The sequence below is a fragment of the Mastigoproctus giganteus genome, chromosome 14 (assembly GCF_048544385.1).
Source record: "Mastigoproctus giganteus isolate SK-2022 chromosome 14, ASM4854438v1, whole genome shotgun sequence".
Classification (NCBI taxonomy): Eukaryota; Metazoa; Arthropoda; class Arachnida; order Uropygi; family Thelyphonidae; genus Mastigoproctus; species Mastigoproctus giganteus.
Window position 1 is genome coordinate 34,659,163 of NC_143588.1, and position 24,773 is coordinate 34,683,935.

The window sequence follows — 24,773 nt, forward strand, 5'->3', positions numbered from 1 at the left end:
AAGACAAGGACAATGATGAACAAGAGTCGCCAACACCATCTGAAGTCAGCAGTGGAGAGAATAACAATACCTCATAAAGAGGAAGAAAGGGACCTGATAGACCTGACAGAACAACAGAAAACAGCGATAGTTAACCTGAAGGATTACTTGGAGAACAACACAGCACCACTCCACCAGGACATAAGGAAGATAGCTAAGTGGTATACCCCACTCAACCTAAGCGAGGAAACCCCTCCCACCCAAACGGTACAAGAAACGAAGATAGAAAAATGGGAAAAGAAGACACTCCATGGCAGGTAGTACAATGACCTCGGTCAAGATCACATCGATAACACTGCTTCCAATTCTTGGCTCACAAACGGAACGCTCTTCCCCGAGATTGAAGGATTCATGATGGCCATCCAAGATCAGGTAATCAACACCAGAAACTATAGAAAATACATCGCAAAGGAGTCCGGAATGTCAGATGACACATGTCGACGATGCCACCTGGGCTCAGAAACGATCGAACACATCACCGCGGGGTGCAGTGTGATCACCCAGACCGAGTTCACTCATAAACACGACAAGGTAGCCAGGATAATAAATCAGAAGCTAGCGAGGAAATACCAGTTGACCAAAGAAAGTGTAGCATACTACAAGTACGAACCCATAGAGCTGTAACGGGACCGCGCCATAATAATGGAGAAGACCATCCCGCACAACAGACCGGACATAACCCTTGTGGGCAAGATGGAAAAGGCTACCTACCTGATTGACATAGCGGTGTTAGCAATGTCCAGAAAACCCATGAGTAAAAAACATAGGACGTACACGAACCTGAGATATGAGATCAAGGAGATGTGGCATATGCAAGAAATAGCATTAGCATTAGCATTAGTAGAGGCATTTGATGCAAGAAAGCAAGCTTATGCAGCATCAGCCAAAAAAAAAAAAAAAAAAAAAAACCCACTTCCACTTCACCCCTCTGTTCGTTCAAAATACCTGTCCAGCTGAGCCTTAAACTTATTTAGGCTATCAACCTCCACCACAAGGGATGGAAGTCTGTTCCACCAACCAACCACCCGCTGGCTAAAGGCAAATTTCCGCACGTCTATCCTACATCTGTCTTTCCTCGATTTGAATTTATGCCCTCTCAGGTGATTTTTCTGAGCTAGAGGAAGAATCCCATCAGCACTGAGCATGCTTAAACCATTCAAGGCTTTATACACCTCTATCAGATCACCTCGCTGGTGCCTAGTCTCCAGACACTGTAATTTGCAAAACTTAAGCCTTTCTTCGTAAGAGCACCCCTTTGTTCCATTCACTAATCTTGTTGCCCTTCTCTGTACTCGTTCCAGCAGCTCTACATCCTTCTTGAAATGAGGCCTCCAGACCTGTATACAGTACTCTAGGTGTGGCCTGACCATCGCCTTATACAATGGAATAATCACCTCCTTATCCCTGCCTGAAAAATTCCTGTATATCATTGACAATACTCCATGAGCTACTCTTGCAGCCCGTCTGCACTGCTCAGAGAACTTCATATCTGCCTGCACAACCACCCCCAAGTCCCTTTCATTCTCTACCACTGTCAGTGTAGTACCACAGAGTTGATACGTTACTCTGGGGTTGCTGTTTCCCATGTGTAGTACTTTACATTTGTCAATGTTAAACTTCATTTGCCACCTCTCAGCCCATCTGCTCAACCTTTCCAGATCCTGTTGCAGCAGCATAATGTCAGTAGTGTCCTTGACAACCCTGCCAACCTTTGTATCGTCTGCAAACTTGGACATTAAGCTTGATATACCATCATCAATATCATTTATAAATACAGAAAACAATAATGGACCCAACACTGAGCCCTGAGGGACTCCACTAATAACATCAGTCCACGATGAGCAGTGTCCATTGATTACCACACTCTGTCTTCTCCCCCTCAACCACCCCTTTATCCATAGCAGCAATTTGCCTCCAATGTCACACTGCTCCAATTTGTGTAGCAGTCTTCCATGTGCAACAGTATCAAAAGCCTTTCTAAGAACCAAGTATATAATATCAAAGTTATTCCCTGCATCCAGTTCTTTTGTGACTGCATCATAGTATCCAATCAAGTTGGTCAGGCAAGACTTCCCCTTAACAAAACCATGCTGTGTCTGAGCTATAACTGAAGTCTTGTCTAAATGATCCTGCAGTGCTTCTTTAACCAGTGCCTCCATTAATTTTCCTGGAACAGAAGTTAAGCTCACAGGTCTATAATTACTTGTGTCAGCCTTTGATCCTCCTTTGTGAATTGGGGTCACATTTGCACATTTCCAGTCTATGGGTACCTCCCCGGGTCCAAGGAAGCTCTCGTAATTATGGCTAAGGGTTTGCTTACTTCCTTTGCTGCCTCCTTTAATATAACTGGATAGATCCCATCCACCCTGGGTGCCTTTCTTGTGTTTATCTTCAACAGTTTCTCCTCCACTTTACTCCCAGTTATTTCAAGATTCTGTAGCTTACTGCTAGAGTTGAATACACCTCTGGCATTCCCCTCGCTGAATAACTCCTCATGTGTGAATGTCGATGCAAAATATTCATTTAGTTTGTTAGCTACCTGAGCAGGATCATCAACACTTGACCCATCAATATCAAGTGGACCAATCTGATTCATCCTCTTCCTTCTAGAGTTTACATAAGTAAAGAACTCTTTGCTGTTTTTCTTTGCATCCCTTGCCAAGGATTTCTCGTAATCTGCCTTCGCCTGCCTAACCTCCTTTGTAACTTGGTTGCATATCAACTTGTATCTATCATAGGCTTCTGTGTCATGTGTTAATTTGTATGTATCCCATGCATTTTTCTTCTCTGCCATATGCCTCATTAGTTCATCTGACATCCATTTTGGCCTAAACCTTGAACAGTATTTCTTAGTTGGTATGTAAAGCCTAGTGGCTTCCAAGATAAGTTCTTTGAATGCTTCCCATTTTGAATTTGCTGTTGGTAACATCATCAGTTGGTCCCACTGTATAGAATTTAAATACTGTCTCAGTCCATCGTAGTCGCCTTTACGGAAGCAATAACCCTTCTCTTTACCCATAATATCAACCATCCCAATCCTCTTGTCAACCACTGGTATGGTACCAAAGACTCTACATAGCAGCCTAGCAGCATTAGGTCTCCCAGAGAACACCTACAAGGAATTCCAGAAAGTCGCAATTCTGAACACCTGTAGGATAGTCAGATGTTTCCTCGACCGACAGTAACACCAGACATTACAACCACCCTGTGTACTTGGTAGCAGTTCCCATCACGGAGTGGAACCCCCCAATCAGGGAGAAATAATATAAGAGCAAAAACAGTAATAATAATAATCACTTCGGGTGTATGTTTAATGTTATTTATTCCCACATGAACAGTATTTGTCTCTCTAACGGGTTCCCCGCTTCCCTAAAATCTGACAATTTATTGGTGAGTTCTTTAATTGTTGCTTGTGGCAGACACAATCTGGTTCACCTACCGTTAGTAGAAAATTTTGTATCCATTTCCCTGACAATGGAGTCTCATAAGAAAACTACTATATATATTTTTTGATTGTGAGATAACTAACACTTAACTTGGAAAATGATTATACCTTTTCAAGAGCTAATTCACCATATATCAGTCAACAAATTTTACCATATAAGAGAAATAATGTTTTTTGGTTTGAGGGTGTCCAACGTCTCAACCAATCACGTGTTGCATTGCCGGTATATTTGGCATTAGAGACAAGATGGCTCACACTATAAATATCACCATGCGTTGTTACGCACGGAGTGACAGTATTGTTATTGAATTGAGGGAAAAATTTGTTGAATTTATGTTGGAAAGTGTTGATTGGTGGCTAGACATTGGTTGAGGTACATTTAGTAATGATCATGATGATCACACCAAGATAAAATATCTTGTAACTGTTCACGTAGGTTCTCTATCATGAATTGTTTGTGCATCGCTTTGTTTTTTGGCTATGGTTCTGTAACGAGGGACAGTGATGTGGATAGTATTAATTTTTGATGAACTGCATAATTTTTACCGTTTTTTTAAAAAATTTCGTTTTTTGTTTGCAATGAGATTATAATACATAAAAACTGTGGAAATCACTTAATCAGAACAGTAGAGGTTCACTTTGTAGAGCTGTATGTAAATGTTTTTTGCTTCCATAGTGTGTATATGTTAATAAAATGGAAGAAAAATCCCTGCAGAGTGATTAAGTCATTATTTAATAGGTTTACTGGGTTTTTTTCTTTATTTTCTTTTTTCTTTTTTTCTTTTTTTTCCATTTTCGCAGTGATGAGTGTTTGTTCATTATTACATGAAATAAATATTTTTTCACACCCTCCATTTGTGCATTAGTCTCACAATATGTGGAATAAGAAATGCAACGCAACTATCCAAAATTTAGGAAGATGGGAATATTAAGTCGAAGTGGTTATTGTGTTGATTATGCATGTTTGAGTATGATGACAAACACCGTACTTTTAGACAACAAGATTGAAAAGCAGTGTCATAACCTGGTTCAAGCAAGTAATTCTTCCTTTGGTGAACAGATGTGCTTATAAAGAAATCGCAACCATTGACTAAACAGTAGCATATATTTATTTATACATGAGGAAGTAGTCTTCAACAGGTGCATTATATCTAAGTTAAGCCTGTAGTATCGAGGATGACCTCAAGGCAAGTAATTCAGTTTTATTCATTTATTCCATATATATAGATTTCGTAGAAGTTTTAAGTGATTAGTGATCATATGATTCACATTAATATACCACAGTATATTTTTCATGCAGAAAATCTGTGTTTGTTTTGTTTGTATTACTGCTCAGGATTGGACATTTTTTGATATGCCCATGCACTTTAATTTGTTATGTTGCCTTATTAGCATTAGTAGAGGCATTTGATGCAAGAAAGCAAGCTTATGCAGCATCAGCCAAAAAAAAAAAAAAATAAAAAAATAAAAATAAATAAAAAATAACCACTTCCACTTCACCCCTCTGTTCGTTCGAAATACCTGTCCAGCTGAGCCTTAAACTTATTTAGGCTATCAACTTCCACGACAAGGGATGGAAGTCTGTTCCACCAACCAACCAACCACCCGCTGGCTAAAGGCAAATTTCCTCATGTCTATTCTACATCTTTCTTTCCTCAATTTGAATTTATGCCCTCTCAGGTGATTATTCTGAGCAAGAGGAAGAATCCCATCAGCATTGAGCATGCTCAAACCATTCAAGGCTTTATACACCTCTATCAGATCACCTTGCTGGTGCGTAGTCCCCAGACACTGTAATTTGCAAAACTTAAGCCTTTCTCCAACATCTCTACATCCTTGAAATGAGGCCTCCAGACCTGTATACAGTACTCTAGGTGTGGCTTGACCATTGCCTTATACAAGGGAATAATCACCTCCTTATCCCTGCTTAAAAAATTCCTATATATCATCAACAATACACCATGAGCTACTATTGCAGCCCGTCTGCACTGCTCAGAAAACTTCATATCTGCCTGCACAACCACCCCCACGTCCCTTTCATTCTCTACCACTGTCAGTGTAGTACCACAGAATTGATACGCTGCTCTGGGGTTGCTGTTTCCCATATGTAGTACTTTACATTTGTCAATATTAAGCTTCATTTGCCACCTCTCAGCCCATCTGCTCAACCTTTCCAGATCCTGTTGCAGTAGCATAGTGTCAGTAGTGCCCTTGACAACCCTGCCAACCTTCGTATCGTCTGCAAACTTGGACATTTAGCTTGATATACCATCATCAATATCATTTATAAATACAGAAAATAATAATGGACCCCTTACGGAACCCTGAGGGACTCCACTAATAACATTAGTCCACAATGAGCAGTATCCATTGATTACCACTCTCTGTGTTCTCCCCCTCAACCACCCCTTTATCCCTAGCAGCAATTTGCCTCCAAAGCCAAACTGCTCCAATTTGTGCAGCAGTCTTCCATGTGCAACAGTATCAAAAGCCTTTCTAAGATCTAAGTATATTATATCAAAATTATTCCCTGCATCCAGTTCTTTTGTGACTGCATCATAGTATCCAATCAAATTGGTCAGGTAAGACTTCCACTTAACAAAACCATGCTGTGTCTGAGCTATAACTGAAGCCTTGTCTAGGTGATCCTGCAGTGCTTCTTTAACCAGTGCCTCCATTAATTTTTTGGGAACAGAAGTTAAACTAAGAGGTCTATAATTACTTGTGTTGCCCTTTGAGCCTCCTTTGTGAATTGGGGTCACATTTGCACAACTCCAGTCCATGGGTACTTCACCTGAATCCAAGGAAGCTCTCATAATTATGGCTAAGGGTTTGCTTACTTCCTTTGCTGCCTCCTTTAATATAACTGGATAGATCCCATCCACCCCAGGTGCCTTTCTTGTATTTATCTTCAACAATTTCTCCTCCACTTTACTCTCAGTTATTACAAGATTCTCTAGCTTACTGCCAGAGTTGAATACATCTCTGGCATTCCCCTCGCTGAATAACTCCTCGTGTGAGTGTCGATGCAAAATATTCATTTAGTTTGTTAGCTACCTGAGCAGGATCATCAACAGTTGACCCATCGATATCAAGTGGACCAATCTGATTCATCCCCTTGCTTCTAAAGTTTACATAAGTAAAGAACTCTTTGCTGTTTTTCTTTGCATCCGTTGCCAAAGATTTCTCGTAATCTGCCTTCGCCTGCCTAACCTCCTTTGTAACTTGGTTACAGATCAACTTGTATCTATCATAGGCTTCTGTGTCACGTGTTAATTTGTATGCATCCCATGCATTTTTCTTCTCTGCCATATGTCTCATTAGTTCATCTGACATCCATTTAGTCCTAAAACCTTGAACAATATTTCTTAGTTGGTATGTAAAGCCTAGTAGCTTCCAAGATAAGTTCTTTGAATGCTTCCCATTTTGAATTTGCTGTTGGTAACATCATCAGTTGGTCCCACTGTATAGAATTTAAATACTATCTCAGTTCATCGTAGTCGCCTTTACGAAAGCAATAACCCTTCCCTTTACCCATAATGGTAGTTACCTCTTTGAGTAAATCCCACTTCAGCACACTGTGATCACTGCCACCTAGTGGTTCATTTACCTGCAGATTCTTAATGCATGAAGAATCGCTCATCATCATCAGCCATTTTCAATCCACTGCAGGATGAAGGCCTCTCCAGCAACTTTCCAGTTCCTTCTGTTTTGAGCACTGGCCATCCATTTACTACTCAAAATCTCATGAATTTCATCTATCCATCTCTGCCTTTGTCTTCCAGGTTTTCTTCTAGCTCCTCTTGGGTACCATTCTGTTATTTTCTTAGTCCATCTGTCATCGTGTCTTCGAGCTATGTGTCCTGCCCAAGACCATTTTAGTTCTTTAGTTTTGATAAGAATGTCCTTTACTTGAGTTTGCTGCCTAATCCATGTGTTTCTCTTCTTATCTAACAGTCTGATTCCCAATATAATTCGTTCCATTCTTCGCTGTGTAGTTCTTAGCTTCTCTTCCATTCTTTTGGTGAGTGCCCAAGTTTCACTTCCATAAGTCATGGTGGGGAGTATACATTGATTCATTATTTTACGTTTCAGACAAACTGGGATATTGCTCTTCAGTATGTGACTATATTTCCTGAATGCTATCCATCCAAAATTTATTCTTCTCTTGACTTCCAGCCATTTATCATTATTACAGCTAATAACTTGTCCCATATAAGTATATGACTCCACCTCTTCAATTACTGCTCCTTCAATCATTATTTCCCTTTCTGTGACATACTTGTTCATCATTACTTTTGTTTTAGCCATATTCATCTTTAGTCCAAAATCCGTACTAACTGTGCATAACTGATTAAAGATGTTCCTCTAATTCTTTGGGATCGTGGCTTATGACCACAATGTCATCTGCAAATCGTAAATGGTTTAGGTACTCTCCATTCACACTGACTCCTTTCTGCGACCAGTCTAATCTTCTGAAAGCTTGCTCAAGGGCAGCAGTAAACAGCTTCGGAGGTATTGTGTCTCCTCGTCGAACTCGTTTCTCGATTTTAAATTTGCTACTGTCTTTGTCTAGTCTAATAAAGGATGTAGCACTCTCATATATTTTCTTCAAAATCATAATATATGGAGTATCTATGCCTTGTCTTTCCAGTGCCCGAAACATTGCCTTATGCTGTATGGAGTCAAATGCCTTTTCATAATCCACAAATGCCAGGCATAATGGTGTTTTATATTCATTTGCTTACTCCATTAGCTGTGATATTACGTGAAGGTGATCCATAGTTGAGAATCCTGTCCTAAAGCCAGCTTGCTCTTTCGGTTGATTCTCATCAAGTATTCTTTCTAATCTGTTAGTAATGACCCTTGTGAACAACTTGTAGATATGGGATAACAAGCTAATTGGTCTATAATTTCCAATTTCTGATTTATCTCCTTTCTTATGCAGCAAAACTATGATTGCATTATTCCACTGCTTAGGCATCACACCTTTTCTAATGCACTTTGTGAAGAGCCTTGCCAGTTTTTGTGTTATATCTCTACCTCCCAATTTTAACAACTCTACAGTAACTTCATCTTCCCCCGGGGCTTTCCGATTCTTCATTTTCTTCAATGCATGTTCTACCTCATCAGGAAGAATATCGGGTATGTCGTATGTGTTGCTACTTTGCAATCCATCTTCCCCACTGCTGGTATCATTCCCTCGTTCCTTGTATAATTCTCTATAGTAGTCTTCTGCTATTTGAATTATGCCTTCTCTGCTGTTTATAAGTACACCATCGCTATTCTTCTGTTTCAATATCATTTGTCTTTCTGTATTACTGCTCATGGCTGCTGATTTAAATCCTTTGTTTTCCCTTAATGCTTGTTCTACCTTTCTTGTGTTAAATCTTCTTATGTCCTCTCTGAGTCTCTTTCTAATGGCTTTGCATAACTCAGTATACTCAATTTTCTCCCTGTCAGTGTTTTTCTTGCTCTTCATTTGTCGTCTTTGGTTCATCATGACAAGTGTTTCTTGACTAATTTTTTCTTCTTTGGATTTCTGTTTCCCTATAGGTTTCTTGGGCTTTATCACTTTCAGAAAGTTGTAATATTCCTCGTCGATATCTTGGTCCTGAGCAGTCTGCAGAAGCTCAAACTTGTTCTTAAGTTCCAGTACATACTGCTTTTTCTCCTCCTCTGTTATTTCAAAGACCTTTGTATTATTTACTCGAGTCAGTTTTTTTCCTTTCCTTTCCTACATCTATATCAAGTGTACATCTTACCATTCTATGATCACTTCCAACATTTACCTTATTCAGGACGGTAACATCATTCACAATATATCTTCTGTTAGTGAGGATGAAGTCGATTTCATTAGTTGTTAATCCATTTGGACTCTTCCATATCCACTTTCTGTTCACCCTTTTCTTGAAAAAAGTGTTCATTACTGACATTCCTTGAGATTCTGCAAATTCCACAAGTCTTTCACCTGTTTTATTTCTTTCACCAATTCCAAAATTTCCTATAGTTCCTGTTTCTGCGCTGTTTTGCCTTTTTCCAACCTTAGCATTGAAGTCCCCCATAATAATAGTGTAGTGGGTTTTCTACTCATCTATAAGACTCTCAATTTCAGTGTACATTTCTTCAACCTCTTCATCATCATGGCTCGATGTTGGTGCATAAATCATTATAATCTTTAGCTTGTACCTCTTAGAAATCTTGAGTATTAGTCTTGACACCCTTGGTGATGTACTTTTGAATTCCAAAATGTTGTTTTTAAAATCTTTATGGACCAGAAACCCAACTCCACCTTCACTCCTTTCACTGTTTCCATTAGTGTACAGCAGGTTTCCACTTGATAAACTTATAAGTAATTCATTTCTTCTTCTTGTTTCAGCCAAACCGATGATATTCCAATTCACATTTTCTAATTCCTTTTCCAGCTCTAATATCCTGTCTTCACCGATGAGTGATCGTACGTTATAACAGGCCAAGTTCAATTTCCGTGCATGGCAGCCTGGTCGTACCCAGAGATTCTTAGCACCCTCTGCTTCCACTCTGATCCTCTCGCTGCCGTAAGAGGGAGAGTGAAAGCTGCTGGGGACTGAGGGCCATTTGTATTATTGTGCTGTCATATGGTGGAGGGTTTGGTCTTTTCCTCTTCACGCTGACCAGGCGTCTTGAAGAGAAGAATCACTACTGATAATCAAATCAAGAGTATTACTCCCTCTAGTTGCCTCCCGAACATGCTGATGTAGAAAAAAATCATCCAATAAATCCACGCAAGCCTTGCTAGTGTGTGAGTGACCAGCCCCCAAATTCCAGTCAATATCTGGGAAATTAAAATCCTCATTATAAGACTCTGTGATTTACTGGCCCACTCTATTTCCCTGTACAGTTTCTTATTATACTCATCAGAGTCATTAGGCCTATAGCACACTCCCACTCTCAGTTTTGATCTCCCAATGCTTGTGTCACACCAAACTGACTCGACACTGCACTGTCCAGCAATGTCAACTGGCTTCACTTCCTTGCATTTTATATGTTTCTTAACTAATAGCATAACCCCTCCTCCCTTCCTACCCTGTCTATCCTTTCTGTAGACATTGTACTCCCCAAATTCCAGTTCTGCATTCCTTATATCTGTGTGACACCACGTCTCTGAAATCCCCACAATATCTGCCTTTGATGTTTTGAGCAATACCTCAAATTCATCAATTTTATTTACTAAACTCCTAGCATTGGTGTACACGCAAGTATACATGCACTTGTTCTTTTTCTTAGCTACCTTAACACAACCCATGTGTTTATTTGTACCCCAATGATTCCCAGCAGTCTCTGAAATATCCTGCATCTTATTTTCCAGGCTGCGGCTCATTCCAATAGAAGCAGTGCAAGAATCACTTTCACCTCTGCCAGTGGCTACTGTTAATCTATTAGTCCATGTATCCCCCCCCCCCCAATCTAGCAGTTTTCTGACCCACCTAACACTGCCTCGATAGCATCAGCAAACATTCTTGCACCCTTTCTATTTAAGTGTATCCCATCCCTGTAGAAGCAGTCTCTTCTGTTAACAAGTACAGACCAGGCTGAAAAAAATTGTACCCCTTGAGCCTTGCACAATCTTTCCAGGGCCGAGCTAACAGGTCTATAATCACTCTCACTTTTAGATCCCCCTTTGTGAATTGTGGATACATTCAAACATCTTTACTCCATAGGGACCTCACCTGAATCTAGTAATGCTCCCCTAATTATGGCTAAGTGTTTGCTTACTTCCTTGTTGCTTCCGTTAATATAATTGAATATTTTCCATCCACACTAAGATGCCTTTTTTTTTTTTTTTTTTTTTTCTGTCAGCTTTAACAATTCTCTTCCATTTTCCTTTCAGTTGTCACAAAGGCATTTAGTTCCCCATTAGACTATGGTAAACTTGTGACATTCTCTCCCTTAAAGATTTCCTCATGCGTGAATGTAATGCCAATTACCTATTCAATTTGTTAGCAACTTGAGCAGAGTCATCAACAGTTAACCCATTGACATCAAGTAACCCAATGCAATTTAATCCCTTCTTTCTGCTGATATAAGCATAGAAGTCTTCTCAGATTTTTAGCTTGACTAACCTCCTCCCTTGTGACTTCATTACAGATCAGTTTATAAAAACCATAGGCTTTTGTATCATATGATAATTTATATGCATTTCCATGCAGTTTTCTTCTCTGTTTAAGTCTTATCCTTGAACGATATTTCTTTGGTATGAAAAGCCTGGTAGCTTCTATGATTACTTCCCTGAATATGTCCCTTTTAGAATTTGCTGTTGGTAACATCATTTGGGGTGTACTGAATAGAATTTAAAAATTGTGTGAGACAGCTGTAGCCACCCTTACAGAAGCAAAAGTCTTTCCCTTTGTCACTGTCAATAGTTATCTTTTAATTAAATTCCACATTAGTATATTGTGATTGGTACCACTGAGTGGATCTTGATGCATGAATAATCATTGCTGATAACCAGATCAAGATTATTGCTACTTCTTGTTGCATCTCTAATATGCTGCTGTAGAAAACAGTCATCCAAGAAATCTACAAAAGTCTTGCTAGTATGTAAGTGACCAACCCGCAAATTCCAGTCAATGGCTGAAAACCCCAAATATAAGATATCATTATTTACTGACACACTATGTCTCTGTATAGCTGTTTAGTATACTCCTCACAGACACTTAGTCTATAACATATTCCTACTCTGTTTTGTTTTTCCGGTACTTATATCAATGTTCAGCCAATTTACTTATATCAACCAAACTGGCTCAACATTGTGCTGGTCACTTATGTCGTCTGGATTTAACAGCTTTAGATTTAATATGCTTCTTAACTAAGAGCATAACCCCTCTAACTTTCTTGTCCTTTCTGTATACATTGTACTCTCCATATTCAAATTTAGCATTCCTTATGTCTGAGTGACATAGTCTCCACTATCCTAACGGTCTGCATTTCACGACTTAACGAATACTTCAAATTTATTTTCAATGTTCCTAGCATGAAAGTATACATGCACATGTTCTTAATCTTAGTTACCCTAACTTACAGTGGACACACTCTCATAGGCGATAATGTTAATTCCGGTTATACATTAAAACTCAGAATGTGGAGCCATCAGTGTGAGCACATAGGAACAGGCTGGAACATTGCAAAGAGTTCCTGGAGAATTTTCTAGTTTTGTAATTACAATGGACAGTATATCGATTCACTGATTATTAATATGAAATATTCACAATTAATTAGTTTAATTGTGAATTGTGAAGATATTGGCAAGTTTATATTAACAGTTATAGTAGCTGTGTGGTAATGTCAGAGAAAGTTTTCTCCTTGCTGAGATCAAACTCCATACTTTTTTCTCCCTTCTTATACATTAAATTCGTTTTTCAAGTATACATATGTTAATTTACATACTTATATATAATTCACTTATATCATCACACGAACTCTCCTGTAATACATAAAAGAAAGGCATGTTGATTTAAGTCATAAAATTATATGCCCAGTACAAGCAACAAAAATAAATTATATAATTCACTTATATATAAGTTATTATTAAATTATAATATATATATTTATAAATTATAATTTAATAAGTAATATTTTTAAATAATTTGGATGGTTTTTATAATAACAGACATTGGCTAAACTGCAGCCCAGAAGGAGATTAAGATGACAGTCATGCATACCAGTTGCAATAAACATTGATAAATAAAGAATCTTATATACACACTACTGGTATCAGGTGGGTAATAATAGCAGGTTCTAGTACAGTGAGACAGGTTCACTGGTCTCGCTGTACTGAAACCTGTTATTATTATCCACCCTATCCCAGTAGTGTGTATATAAGATTCTTTATATATTAATGTTTATTGCAACCGGCATGCACGACTGTCATCTTAATCTTCTTCTAGGCTGCATTTTAGCCAATGTGCGGCCATTATATTTTAAAATATTATTTATTTGACCTTAACTCATAAATCTACATCTGGTTACTTTGACTACTCTTAACTCTTGTCTTAGGTTTTGATTTAATGAATTGAACCTTTTGACTTCAGTTTTAATTTTTATTTAATATGTTTCCTTTATTTATTTATGATTTTAGGCCTGGTATCCTATGAAATGAACACTGCACCATTTGGCTGCTAACCAGAGCCATTAATAAATCTTTTTTTTGTATACTTCACAAAAAATATAAAGAATCTGGAATCAGTGAAAATCTGGAAGACAATTCTCTGTCACTAAATTTTAACTGTTTTATTGCTGAGTTATTTTCTTTAACAAAAGTAATTCTTTCATTTTCTTTGCATTCTTTCATTTAGATCACTATTTATGTGAGTTAGCATTACAACAAAATAAAGACAAACATCACAGTTTATAATTCAAATTCTTTTAGTTTATGAAGTTTCTCATTACATATGAAAGATATTTGAATTACATGTAGTCCTCTGTAAATTGAAATAGTAATATCATCACACGAACTCTCCTGTAATACATAAAAGAAAGGCATGTTGATTTAAGTCATAAAATTATATGCCCAGTACAAGCAACAAAAATAAATTAATACATGTGATACCGAAGCAGACACCCAATAGAATCGAGATAGAATTCTATTCAAATTATGGAGCTATATCTCATTTGTCATTATGATATTTGTAGTTCAGAATGATCAGTCATCAATCAATTAATATTGCTTTGATACAACTGATCTGTAATAAAAAATCATGATACAATTTTCCCCCTATAGCTTTTGCAACACATGCTTAACATTTCCCAGTTACATGTGTTTAATTATTAGAAAATACACATGTAGTTAGATTGTTCAAGAAAACAAAGGCAGAAGGGATAATTGAAGAAGAGGGAACAGTTGGCTCTGAGTTTGGAGCTGGATTATCAATGGATGTTGATTGCTTACAGCATATGTTCAGACTGGTTTGAAAGAATGTCTGGTAATTACATATGCAAATTGAGAAGGCCATTACTCATGGAACTATTTAGAGAAAAAGAAAAACATGCAGCAGAAACTGAATGTATATGAGAGAATGGAGAGACTTTGTGTACAAGTCAATTAACCTGACCACCATTTGAATGGAGTCTACAATTTTTTTGTGAGCGGTTTGAGAGCACATCTTAGATTTGGGAAGAATATTCTGTGTTCGGGTGGATTTGAAATTTTTACAGACAGATAGAGCTAGTTCTTTAGAAGAAAAGTAATGCTGAGGAAAAAAAAAAAAAAAAAACCAGTTTTTTTAGCAATATTTGTGATGGGCCTATGCCAAAAGAGAAAGAACAAAGGAGCAGTGTACTTTTTGTGAGAAATAAGACAGGATTGAATTTTAAACGGATTAAAATTAAGTTTCCCTTTCTCCACTGAAGAATTATCTGGAGATTGGCAATTAAGTACTTGATGGAGTATATTAGAGAAATCGAAGCTGTTTGTGCGTAGCAAAGTTTTGTAAATTGGTAGGTGGAATGTAGTGTGCTCTCATCAGCACACTACATTTTGTAAATTGGCAGGTGGATTTGAAATTTTTACAGACAGATATAGCTAGTTCTTTAGAAGAAAAGTAATGCTGAGAGAAAAAAAAAAAATCCAGTTTTTTAGCAATATTTGTGATGTGCCTATGCCAAAAGAGAGAGCAAAGGAGCAGTGTACTTTTTGTGAGAAATAAGACAGTTTTAAATGGATTAAAATTAAGTTTCCTTTTCCCCACTGAAGAATTACCTGGAGATTGACAATTAAGTACTTGGAGTATATTAGAGAAATCGAAGCTGTTTGTGCGTGGCAAGGTTTTGTAAATTGGCAAGTGGAATGTAGTGTGCTCTCATCAGCAGAACTGTGCATAGGATTTTGTCAGTGAAAGAAGGTCATTAAAAAAAAATGGGGAAAACAGTGAGAACTGAACCTTGGGGAAAATACCAGCCTTTAGTGGAAAAGTTAGAAACAGGGAGCCATCTACCATCACTTGCAAGGAGAAAACTGGATACCTAATTACAAAACACACAGTAGGCAATCCATACGATGGATGCTTGTTTGCGAGTATGCGTGCACACCACACACACACACACACCACATGATCACAGGCCTTAGAAATGTCAAGAGCAACTGCTTGAGTTTCACCAGACTTTTCCATTGAGTTTGTCCAAAGATGAGTAACATAAGCCAATATATCACCAGTAGATCCGACACTAACTAAATCCATATTTGCGATCGTTGATCAGATGGATGGTTTCAAGAAAGTTGACAGTTGATGGACTTATTTATTACTTCGAAAGAGTAGAGTAAGTGCAACACAGCATTTGACATTTCTCTGCTTGTTCTCACTGGCTTAATAAGTAGAGAAATGCCATCAGAATCTTGTTATCAACATTGATTCTTCTAACAACCTTTTGTTGGAAGACAGGAGGCATTTCATGGAGTGTATGTGAATGGTATGGTAGGAAGTGGTTTATATTGCTATCAGTGGTATAATTGATGATGATTCTGCTGAGGTTACTGACAAACTGAATAGGTATTTTACCTCTATATTCGCACATGAGGAATTCTCTACGGAAGTGGATTTCAGAAGTTTATTAAACTCTAACAGGGAGCTAAATGATTTTGTAATAACTGAGAGGACGTGCAAGAGATTGTCCAAATTAAATGTAAAAAAGCACCTGTGGCTGATGGAATCTATTCAATTATATTAAGGGTCACAACAAATGAGGTAAGCAAATCCTTAGCCATAATTATGAGGGCATCTTTGAATTTAGGGGGTGGTCCTTGTGTGCTGGAGATGTGCAATTGTATCCACAATTTACAAAGGGTGACATGAATAATTGCAAAGGAATGGATGCAAAAAATAATTTTGATGTCATATACTTGGAGTTCAGGAAAGCTTTTAATTACTGCTTTACAAATTTGAGTAGTATGGCATTAAGGGTAAGTTACAGCTATGGATGAAGGTGACATTGAGTGGGAGATGACAGAGAGTGGTTATTAATGTCATTAATGGAGTTCCATAGGGTTTGGTGCTAGTCCATTGATATATTAATGATATTGATGAAGGTATAGAAGATATATCAGGCTAATGGCTAAGTTTGGAGATTATACAAAGGGTGGTTAATGACAGTAATGCAGGTATGCTTCTGCAACAAGATCTAGAAAAATTAGGTAGATGGGCTGAGAAATAACAATTAAAGTTTGAAATGTTGAAAAGTTTCAAATGCAAGGCACTGCATATGAATAGCAGTAATTCCAGAGTAACATACCAACTGTGTGGTATTACAATCTGGATAGTGGAAATTGAAAAGGAACTGGAATAATTGTGCAATGCAAGGCTGCCAGTATGGCCCATGGGGTTTTGTTTTTGGAATGAAATGGGTGCTCTTGCTAAGAGCACCCTGAAAAATTGCCATACACTGCACTTCAATTTTTGCAAATTGCAGTGTGTTGACTGGGCACCTCTGAGGTGATCTGATTGAGGTGTTTAAGCTTTAAATGGCTTGAGCAAACTCAGTGCTGATGGGATTCTTCTTCTTGCCCAGACTATGTACACGAGGGAGACATAAATTGAAGAAGGATGGTTGAAGAATAGATGTTTGAACCTGCCATTAGGTGGTTGATTGCTGGAGCAAGCTTCCATCCACTCCAATATCCATTGTAGTAGCAATGGATATTGGAGTGGATGGATAGATGAAATTAGGTTTTTTTTTTGGCTGATGCTATATAAGCATGCTTTCTTGCATCATTTGTCACTATTTATTCCAGTATAAGTACTAATACTATATTGATCATTGATATAAGAGTTAGAGCAAAAGTAGGATGCTACAAAGTCAACTGTACCTTTAGGTAAGGATGCAATGGAATGATTAGGGTTTAACAGGTAGGGAGTGTAGATTTCGGTGTCCAATAGCTTTGGCAAGAGACCACAATATTTGACTATCATTTGGGCAAGAAGCATATTTTCTACTCCTTATCCTGTCCAAAATGAAGTTTGGAGGATTAATGACTGTTTTATAATTGTTTTTAGTCAAAAAATTAAGCTGTAGCTTTGGATGTAAGCCAATTGCAGTAAGCAATGTTCTCATCTTGACCAGCTTTGGCACATTTTTTTTTGAAATCCAATCTTTACATAAAGAGTAAGATTTTAGAGTAGAATAAAGGATTAAGAATAATTTCACTAACTTGATCTGAGCAAAAATTAGATCAGATTTTTAAGTCATCCAACTAATGAAAAGAAGTATAGAAATCTTGCAGGTCATTCCATTTCCTATTCTTGTTAGTCCAAATGACATGAGACTGAGAATGGCTGAGAGAGAGAGAGAGCTCCATTGGAGAATAGACTATCATAAAGTTGTTAACAGGCTTGAGTTGCCTACAGGCTACCAACAGTGACAATGTACTTTGAAGGCTTTGCTGGTGAGAAAAGGACCAACAGTTTTGGGTGGGTTAGGATTGTCTGGTATTCTAGTATTTAAATGAATAAGTTGAGTGTGAGATCTTCAGTAATTGCAGAAGCCTTAGCATCTGAAGCAGCTGCATCTGTGTAACTAAAAAACAAAGCCAGCTGGAGTTGTGAACATTAAAATCACCAAGAAAAATTATCACATCTCTACCTCTGCTTACTTTGGTGATTGCTTCCATTATACACTAGGTGTGGTATATGATGATTTGCACATGGGGTATACCCAGTGTTACTAAGCTTCCCATGTTCATGAGCAGAGGATGTGGTTGTTGTAGAATGAATGAACCCACAAAAATTTGGTCCACTTGACACAAGTGACAACTGAATATCATTTCTATCAGCATTTTAGACTCCCAGGTAGCAAGCCCTAGTCTGCCAGTCAGAAGAATGTCTGTAACAAACCTCAGGGACCATGAAAACAATACAATATCAAGTGATATTGATGGTTTGACTGTTAATGATCCTGCTCAGTAGCTGACAAACAATGAGTATTTTGCACCTACATTCACACATGAGGAATTCTGTGGGGAAGTGGAGGTCAGAAGCTTATCAAATTCTAACAGGAAGCTAAATGATTTTATAATAACTGAGAGCAAAGTGGAGTTAAACATAAGAAAGGCATTTGGGGTGGATGGGATCTATCTAGTTATGTTAAAGGAGGCAGAAAAGGAAGTAAGCAAACCCTTAGAAATAATTATGAGAGTATCCTTGGATTCAGTGGAGGTCCCCATGGACTGCAAAGGTATTCATAATTTACAAAGGAGAATCAAAGGGTGACACAAGTAATTACAGACCTGTTAGTTTAACTTCTCTTCTGGGGAAAATAATGGAGTCACTGGTTAAAGGAGGATCATCTTGGAAATCTTTCAGGTCATTCTATTTCCTATTATTTTAAGTCCAAATTGCACAAGACTGAGAATGGCTGAGAGAGAGAGAGCGTGTACGCTCCATTGGAGAATAGACTGTCATAAAGTTGTGATTTGAATTGCCTACAGGCTACCTATAACTGCACATTGTCAACAGTGACAATGTGCAGTTATAGTTCAGACACAGCATGGGTTTGTTAAGGGGAAGTCGTGTTTTTATTTGACTGGTTACTATGATGTGGTCACAAAGCAATTGGATGTAAAGAATAATACTGATATCTTATACTTGGATTTCAGGAAAGCTTTTGATATTATTGTACATAAAAGACTGCTGTACAAATTGGAACAGTATGGCATTAGGACAATTGCTGCTATGGACAAAGGGATATTTGAGTGGGAGAAGACAGAGAGAGTGGAAATCAGTGGACACTTCCCTTTGTGAGCAACAGAGGGTTGACTTACCAGGGAAATCCCTGTAGGCTGGTGTGATTTTCGGCATAAACACTAGTACGAAGCTGCTACAAGTTTCCCCGGCAAGAATTTTTGATCCTGTCTGCTTCCGGTAAGCTAAAGTTATTAGCGGAGTCCTCAGTGTTCGGCATTGGGCCCTTTGTTATTTTATATGTTTATCAACGATATTCATGAAGACACATCTGGCTTAATGTCCAAGTTTGCAGATGATACGAAAGTTAGCAGGGTTGTTAATGACAGTAATGATAGTATGCTACTACAACAGGATCTAGAAAAGTTGGGCAGATGAGCTGAGAGGTGGCAACTGAAGTTTTAACATTGGCAAATGTAAGTACTGTATATGGGTAGCAGTAACCCCAGAGTGATGTACCAACCGTTGTACACAACGGTTGGTACATCACTCTGGGGTTACTCAACCGTTGTACACGTTTGGTACGTCACTCTGGGTAGTGGAGAATATAGAAGACTTGGGGGTAATTGTGCAGTCAGATATGAAGTTTTCTGAGAAGTGCAGACAAGCTACCAGAGCAGTTCATGGGGTCTTGTCAATGATATATATACAGGAATTTTGCTAGCAGGGATAAGGAGGTGATTATTTCTTTGTATAAGGCAATGGTCAGGCCACACCTTGAGTACTGGATACAGGTCTGGAGGCCTCATTTTAGGAAGGATGTACATCTGCTGGAACAAGTATAGAAAAGGGCAACGAGATTGGTGAGTGAAACAAAGGGTTGCTCTTACCAAGAAATGATTAAGGTCTGCAAATTGCAGTATCTGGAGAATAGGCCCCCACTCCAAAGTGATCTGATTGAGGTGTATAAGGTGTTTTGTATTTTTAATTTATAGCTTTGCTAAGCTTTTCTGGTATTTTGCAGTATGTTTTCTTATTTGTAGATTTACTTTTCTGTAAATAATCAACCAAAATTTTTCCTTCTCTGTCCCAAAACATATGGCCATAATTTTTTCTTCATTGGAGGTGCTGGATGTATCCATTCCATAGATTGGCATTTAGAATAACATTCAGAATGTAAGGTTCAACTCTCATCACTTGTTATCAAGTCTTTAAAAAAAAATCTCTTGGAACAGTCTTGGCAGATCTCATGCTTGGACAATTTCATTTTTGTTTTTAACAAGTCATGTACCAATTTGCAGCATATTTTCCTGTAATCTAATGGTTAATACACTGCTCTTTGAACACTGCCTTATATCATCACAAATGTGGTTATTATCCTATCTCTTTGAATAATTTTATCCAAAATCTTCATTGTTTTTTTTTTTTTTTTTCATTGCACGAAAACTTGGTTTTCTGTTTCTCGGCTGATCATAAACATCAGTAACTCCTCTTTTAAAATGTACAAGCCGTTTACAAACATTGCTTATATTAATGGTTTTTCATTGGTTTGCTTTCCTCGATTTTTCATGATTATGGATTATTGAGTTTCCTACTCGCTGATTGTTGGTGAAAACAGACAAACATGTTAAAATAAAACTTTTATTTTAACATGTTTGTCTTAATATCTATACTAGAATTTTTCTCAGCATGGTCTGTGTTTGTTAACAGGAGAGACTGTTTTACAGGAATGGGATACACCTAAATAGAAAAGGTGCAAGAATATTTACTAATGCTGTTGACGAAGTTCTAGGTGGATTGGAAAACTGATAGCTTTGTGTGGTACACAGACTAACTAGAGCTGCAGGCAGAGATGAAAGAGATCCTTACACTGCTTCTATTGGAATATGCAGCATGGAAAGCAAGATGTCAGGGATTTCAGGCCTTGCTGTGGGTCATCATGAAACAAGCAAATGCATGAGCTGTGGTAGGGTAACTAAGAGTAAGAACAGGTGCATGTATACTTGCATGTAAATTTCATCAATTTGTAGTACTGATTAAGTCATCAAATGCAGACATTGTGGGGATATCAGAGATGTATTGTCACTCAGACATAAGGGATACAGAATTTGAGGAGTACAATGTATACAGGAGAGACAGACAGGACATGAGGGAGTTATGCTGTCATAATAGAAGCATATTAAATCTAAGGTAGTGCATCCATTCGACCTGGGTGACCAGTGCAATGTTGAATGAGTTTGGTGTGACATAAGCACTGGGAAAACAAAGATGACAGTGTATTATAGGCCTAATGGCAGTGGTGAGTATAACAAACAACTACACAAAGAAACAGTGGCCCAGTAAATCAGCATGTCTTATAATAGGGGGTTTTAACTTTACATATATTGACTGGAATTTGTGGGTTGGTCATTCATGTACTACCAAGACTTTTGTGGATTTATTGGATTGACTGCTACAGAATTTTACTTCTCTAACGTGCTGCTGCATGTTAGAGAAGCAGCAAGAGGAAGCAATACTCTTGATGTGATTACTAGCAGAACTTCATGTATTAAGAACCTGCAGGTAAATGACCCTCTCGTTGACAGTGATCACAGGGCATTGATGTGGGACTGACTTAAAGACATAACTACTGTTAAGGGTAAATGGAATGGCTTTTGCACTTCTGTAAAATAGCTTTTAAATTCTATAGTGGGACTGTCTGATGATGTTGCTGGCAACAAATGCTAAATGGGAATCATTCATTGAATGCATATAAATTTATAGTGATACAGATGTCTGTGATAGATGTAAACTAGTCTGCAATCAAGTCACAAAGGAGGTTAGGCAAGCTAAGGTAGATTACAAGAATTGTCTGGCAATGAATGCCTGATGATCCTGCCCATGTTGCTGACAAACTGAACAACCCTTAGCCATAATTATGAAAGCATCTTTCGATTTAGAAGAGGTCCATATGGACCGGAGATGTGCAAATGTGTCCCCAATTCATAAAGGGGATCAAAGGGTGACATGAATAATTACAGATATGTTAGCTCACTGTTTGCTGCTGCTCATATGCATATATTACATATGGGCAGCAGTAATCCCAGATTAATGTACCAACTGTGTGGTACATCAATCAGGGCAGTGGAAAGTGAAAAAGACCTGGGGTTAATTATGCAGTCAGATTTGAAGTTCTCTGAGTAGTGCACAGAACACAAAATACACAAAACTCTGAGCAATGCAGACAGGCTGTTCTGACAGCCTGTCTGCATTGCTCAGTTTTGTGTATTGATGCATTGCTCAGAGTTTTGTGTATGATGTATAGGAACTTTGCTAGTTAGGACAAGGAAGTAATTATCCCATTGAATAAGGCTTTGGCTTAGCTGCATCTTGAATATTGAGTACAGTTCTCGAGGCCGCTTAGGACGGAAGTAGACCTGATGGAGTGTGTGCAGAGAATCTTGAGACTAGGCACCAACCAGGTGATCTGATCAAGGTTTTTAAGGCTTTGAATGGATCGATCAAGCTCATGTAGATGGCATTCTTCTTTAGACTATATTGTGGAGGACAAAAATTCAAATTTAGGAATGATGGTTGCACAATGAGAGGGTTTGCCTTCAATCAACTTGTTTGTTTGAGTCAACTTCCATCTGATTGGATGGAAATGGCAGTTTCAATAATTTCAAGGAAGAACTAGACATTTGATGTGGGAGGTTTTTTTTTTGACTGATGCTTTAAAAGGTTCAACCATGCTCAATATCAGTAAGTACGGATATACTCTAAAAGAAGGAGGAAAAACCTGTACTCCTTTTTTCACTTGATGTGTGTGGACTAAATCAAACTATGCCGCAACGGAGAAGCAACTCCAACAGCTACTTTGGATAATCAGAGTTCAGTACTGCATCGGGATGCAGTTTGGACTACACAAATGCAACATCCATGGATTTCATCAAGGGCATCCAGTTGGCTGAGACTATCAGCTGAAGAGATTGAAGCCATGTTAGAAGAAGAGACCTAGAAATATCTGAGGATGATGCAGGCTCACCAGTTAGAACACAAGAAGATCAAGCCTGCCTGACTGAGAAATACCATCAGAAACTGAGAATTCTGCTGAAATCAAAACCGAATAGCATAAGTGTTTGTGGTCACAGCCATAAACACTTATGCAGTCCCAGTATTAATGTACTCCTTTGGGATAATAGATTGGACCAACACCATGCTGGAGCAAATTGTGATATCTCCCAGGATAATGAAGATCAGTAGCTACAAACACCACCCAAAGTCGGCCTTTGAGAGGCTGACCATAGCCTTGAAAGGAGAGAGGGGATTGACCGATCTCATTGAACAAGAGAAAAAGGATGTTATGAACTTGTGGGATTACTTCTAGGAAAATAGCACGAATTTACCAAGCCATGAGAAAGATAGACAAGCAGCACACAACATTCAACCTTAAAAAGGAGATCCCAGTCGCACAGACACTAGAAACAAAGAAATAAAGATGGAAGAAGATGGCATTCCATGGCAGACACTATAATTACCTCCATCGAGGCTGCATATATAAGATAGCCTCCAACGCATGGCTCATGAGTGGAAGATTCTTCCATAAATAATCGTGGCATACGACCAACACCAGAGACTACAGTAAATACATCGCCAAAGACTCCAGAGTGACAGATGGCACACGCTGATAATGCCACCTGTCCCCAAAAACAATCCAGCACATCACCTCATGGTGATTAGCCAGACTTAGTACTCTCACAGACATGACCAGGTAGTCAGGATAATACATAGAAGTTAGTGCAAAAAAACTAGTTGTTCAAGAATGTGTACCATATTACAAGGCCGTAATATGACCGTACTAGAGACCTCCAAATCGCAAACTATACTGGGACAGTACCATAATATCAGACATCACAATCCTGTACAAAAAACCAGACAGCTATCATTGAAAAGAAGGAAATGGCTACCTACCTGATCGACATTGTAGTGCCCAACTCCAGAAAACCCATGAGGTAAAGAACAAGAAGTACACAGATCTAAGACTAGAAGTTAAAGAATTGTGGCATATGGAACAAGTAATGACCATCATGATCACCGTATCAACCGCTGGCACAAGTGCCAAGTGGTATCCGCTGAGAATAAATAACCATAGTCTTCTCCACTAGTGAAGTATTATTTATTCGAAGTAGTACAATACCATGACAACTCGTTGTGAAGGCAGTCACAATATGAGATATAACCAAAATGATGCCAATTTAATTAATTAATTTAACTACTTTGGTAGATAGCTACGTTAAAATGATGCATTTGCACTAACGTACATATTTGTCAAAGTGCTTCCATAAGAACCTAACAGCAGTACATCATTTACCCAAAGATCATTTACAAACTTCTGAAAGCTGCGATCCTGAAAATCTGCAGGATAGTAAAGATTCTTGACCAATAGTAAAAACAACAATAATAAAAATAGTACCTGGACACAACTAACTACCCATGCACTTGGTACTAGTACCTGTCATGAGTCAAAAAATATCTCATAAAGGAGAAAAAGTTTTAATAATAATAATATATATTACTTCGTGATGCTAACTCAATTACAAAAAATTTAGTCACTCTACAGCCGTCAGTTTTTACAAGGGTCAGTATGGACTGACCCTTGTAAA

At 38.1% G+C, this 24,773-nt stretch overlaps 1 protein-coding gene across 4 annotated transcripts in view; it reads left to right on the plus strand.

Moving 5' to 3' along the window:
- The first annotated feature begins 4,320 nt into the window (after nt 1-4,320).
- Nucleotides 4,321-24,773, plus strand: part of LOC150075060 (TATA-binding protein-associated factor 172-like) — a 934,682-nt gene continuing 914,229 nt past the window's right edge. For all 4 annotated transcript variants that reach the window (XM_090388242.1, XM_090388245.1, XM_090388243.1 and 1 more), the window contains exon 1: nt 4,321-4,671. In XM_090388242.1, coding sequence (XP_090244368.1) covers nt 4,661-4,671 — 11 coding nt within the window. In that variant the 5' untranslated portion in view covers nt 4,321-4,660. The remainder of the gene's footprint in view (nt 4,672-24,773) is intronic.